Source organism: Oncorhynchus mykiss, chromosome 15 (genome assembly GCF_057628025.1).
Source record: "Oncorhynchus mykiss isolate SJ-2025 chromosome 15, ASM5762802v1, whole genome shotgun sequence".
NCBI lineage: Eukaryota > Metazoa > Chordata > Actinopteri > Salmoniformes > Salmonidae > Oncorhynchus > Oncorhynchus mykiss.
Window position 1 is genome coordinate 80,322,804 of NC_143036.1, and position 4,236 is coordinate 80,327,039.

Here is a 4,236-nt window from a genome sequence, read left to right on the forward strand (position 1 = left end):
CCATTCACTTGTAAATAAATACTCACCTTTTTCCTACTCTCCTTGTCCTGGTCTGCTTCTGGGTTCGACTTTGAAGAATCGTGACACAATGGGTTTTAGTCTTTTAGCAATTGAGAAAAACTGTAACTCACACAGACATGATACCGAATGGTACCACATTACATATATAGAGCAGAACACTTGACCCATAGGGCTCTGGTCAAAAGTAGTGCCCTATATAGGGAATAGTATGCCATTTGGACCACGGCCGTTGTGTGGGCCCCATGCAGGAGAGGGTTTTGGTTTCAATACAAGAACAATTATAAAAGTCAGTCAGTCAATGTGTGATATTTCCATACAGCACCACACATAGATTAGTGTGTGCGTGTGTGTGCGTGTGCGTGCGTGTGTGTGGATAGATAATATCAGTCATCAGAACTGTTTTCTTAATGTCCGTTTATTCACTCGTAGAACTTACAGATCTTGCGTCAACTGCAAAAAACAAGTATTTTTATTCCAAGAGAAAAGCATTTTTTATATAATAAATAATACATATTAATTAACAAAATTGATTCCTTTTGATTCATAAAATATAAATACTCTTTTCACAATGATAAATAACTTAATAATATATTAAATAATAGATTAAATAACTTACCAATATAAATAGAGTTTTGTATCAAGGTAATATGTAGCTTCAATATGTATCTCAACTGTGGCTTTTGGGGGGGGGGGGGTTCCCCTAGGTACAGATCTAGGATCAGCTCCCTCCCCCAATCCTAACCTTCACTGTTAGAGGGGGAAATGCTAAACTGACCCAAGGTCAGCTTCCAGGTGTATCTTCACCCTACACCTAGCCTTCACAGTAGACACGTTTGGTCATCTACATGATGTGTGATTTGAGCCTCTGGGCTTGCCGTCTCTTCCTGCGGTTGTCCTTCTTTAGATGGATCTCATGGGCCAGTTTGGAGGCTTTCTCGTAGATGGTAATGAACTCGGACAGAGCCTTCCCCTGGACTGTGGTGTCACTGGTCTGAGATAGAAGATACAGGCATTAACTATCAGGTAATTAGTTCATCAGGTGTCATGATGATGGAGTCTATACAGTAGACTATACTACAGCCATGATGGTGTCTATACAGTAGACTATACTACAGCCAATGATGATGGTGTCTATACAGTAGACTATACTACCGTCATGATGATGGTGTCTATACAGTAGACTATACTACAGCCATGATGGTGTCTATACAGTAGACTATACTACAGCCATGATGATGGTGTCTATACAGTAGACTATACTACAGCCATGATGATGGTGTCTATAGAGCAGACTATACTACAGCCATGATGATGGTGTCTATACAGTAGACTATACTACCGTCATGATGATGGTGTCTATACAGTAGACTATACTACCGTCATGATATTCTGTCTTCATCAAGTCACTACTAAGGAAGTTCTGGATGTTCTGTCCCCATAGGACAGCCAAAGAGTTCTACCTGGAACCAAAATGGGTTCTCCTATGGGGACAGCTGAACCCTTTTTTCTAAGAGTGTGCAACATAGAAATGAGCATTCTGGGAAGTAGCAACATTTCTAACTAGCCTCTGACTTGGGAAGCGAGACACTGTTCAGGGCACACAATATTTTTTTGGAGGCAAGCCGAAGTCGGTAGTCGAAGTTGGTAGCCAAAGTCTACGCCCCCTCGTCTGTGATTGGTCACCAGTAGGGATTCTTCAATGAATTCTCTTTTGTCATTGAACGAGACACGACTCGTCCTCGTAAACATTTATTTCACTTGAGATATACTGCACCAAACATCCTAGTCAGATGCAAAATGACAAAAGATTTTCTCTGCAAAAACGTCAAAATTAACAACAGATTTCTTGAGTTACTGGCTACGGCGTCTCATAATGGACAAACAAACAGAACTATTGCAACTTTTTTTCCTCGTCTTCAATCAAAGGTCTTTGAAGTGAGTGCATGCGAGCACACACGTTTGGTTGTAAATGACACAAGCCACAACTCGTCTCCAGTGACTGAAGGCTGTCAACGTGCTGCAGTTCGGACAAACTCGACTGGGTGGCAGCCGGACGACCAGCATGTTGATGACGTTTGTCACTGTAGACGAGTTGTGGCTTGTGTCATTTACAGGCAGAGGAACAAAACAAATAATAGATTGAATGAAGACCTGTGGAAGTAGACTAAACCAGATCAGTCTACAGTAAGGTGGTCTTCTTCCCCGTGTAGGGAAGCTCACCTTAACAGCCTAAAGGGTTAAATTATTGATTGAGTGATTGATTGATGCTGTGGAGGGAAGCTCACCTTGATGGCCCACAGGTTCTGCAGGTGTGTCCTCAGCTCAGGTATCCTCCCCAGGAAATAGTGTTTCTGGGTCTCCTGAACCTTCCCCTTGACCTGGTCCAGCCTCTCCCTCACTTCCTGGTCCCCCGTCTGGTTCAGCATCTGGCTGAAGATACTCAGGTACACGTCCAGAACCACACTCATCAACACCCTCTGCTCACTGTCCTGAGGAAAGGAAGGAGGGAGAGAGAGGGAGAGAGAGGGAGAGAGAGGGAGAGAGAGGGAGAGAGAGAGAAAGAGAGAGAGAGAGAGAGAGAGAGAGAAAGTTAGTTTTGTCTCCAGCCTAGCCCAAAGGGTAAGCAGTAGTTTCACATTGGTGATATTAGCCTGAAGGGGATAACAATGTGTAACATTATATGTTACCTCAAACGTGTCCTTGGGGAAAACAGGGTTTCCGTTGAACAGCTGGTCCTTGGAGATCTTCTGAAAGAACAAAACATGATGACAATCAGTTGTTTTTCTCCTTCAACTTGCTGCAGTTTATTGCATATAGTGGACTCTTCTCCCCCTAATCACAAGTATAGTGTCTGTCAGACCTGGGCTAAATAGGTCAAGTAACTTAAAATACATCATTTAGTTTGTCACGTACAATGGCAACAATGGAGTAGTCCCAAAAGTGCAAACTCCAAGCTAAAGCTCACCTCAGATGGAAGTGTTTGAGCTGTTGGTCTCCCATTAGGAAGGAGATCTCCCTGTTATGTCCTACTGTCTGTCTGTCCTACTGTCTGTCTGTCTGTCTGTCTGTCTGTCTGTCTGTCTGTCTGTCTGTCTGTCTGTCTGTCTGTCTGTCTGTCTGTCTGTCTGTCTGTCTGTCTGTCTGTCTGTCTGTCTGTCTGTCTGTCTGTCTGTCTGTCTTGTCTGTCTGTCAGGAGACACCCCTGTTTCCCCAGTTAATAATGTGTATGATACTTACATAGTGGACTTTCAGTTTGTCTATGTTTCTCTTCATGTTAATTGATGTGTACTGAGCAGCATTACTCCATCCTAAAGTCATCCAGCCCATCAAGCAGAAACACATCACAGCCCTTGATAACACATCCATGGCCCTCAACGTCACGCTGAAGATCCCTCAAAGCTCAATAGTCCTCAATCGGTGTACGGAAACTTCAGTCAAAGTCCTTGACTTGAGTTGACTTAACGAGACCACCTTGTATCTGACACGACCCAAGTCTTGTTCTTCTGTGTCTGTCTGACTGATGCTGAGGTTAAGTCAGACAAGTATTTATAGTTGAGGCAGAGAGAGAGTTGAAACGATAGAGGTGTGAGGTTGTGGGTTCTCTGACTGAGCGAAGTTTCCTTTAAATCAAACACCAACACACGGCCGCTCATTAACACCTTCTTTCAGCAGCAGAGCAGGGGGTCTTGGGTTGGAATCCCTAGGAAACAGGTAGTTTTGACACATTCTGGGGAAGTTCTTTGGTGATGCAATAAAGTTCAGGTTGGTATGCATGTCTGTTGACTTCTGTGTTGCTACAGTAGATGATAGTTGCTGGTTGCTAATGCTAGTACAGATAGATGCTGATGCTATCTTTCATTGACACCCAGGCTTTTTCAAAGGGGGGAAAGTGGCATCACTTTCCAACAAGTATTGATATTGACAGAATGTGGATTGATTTAAACAATGCTCCACTTTTGCTCATTCAGGCTAGTTGCTCGTTTCTAGTGACACCCAGGCTTTTTTCCAGTTGTATCACTTTCTCACAAATTGTAATGAATGTAGTATTTTTTAATTATGCTCTTCTGCAATCGTAAGTACATTTTCACCCCTGTAACCTCCAACTGTCGTCTTCAGAGCTGCACTCTGTTGAAGGTGTCACTCTGTCACCTCAGAATGGACGACAAGTTGGGGTTTCTGTGTAGACCGGCCGCGCAACCCCAATACACGTCAGAT

The 4,236-nt window shown here is 43.3% G+C and overlaps 1 protein-coding gene across 1 annotated transcript; it reads right to left on the reverse strand.

Moving 5' to 3' along the window:
• Positions 1 to 418: 418 nt before the first annotated feature.
• On the reverse strand, positions 419 to 3,532 carry ifngamma2 (interferon gamma 2). The gene is given in 4 exon segments (NM_001160504.2): positions 419 to 1,012; positions 2,307 to 2,510; positions 2,709 to 2,768; positions 3,259 to 3,532. Coding segments are annotated over 4 exon segments (543 nt in total). The 5' UTR covers positions 3,388 to 3,532; the 3' UTR covers positions 419 to 862.
• Between the last annotated feature and the right edge of the window lie 704 nt (positions 3,533 to 4,236).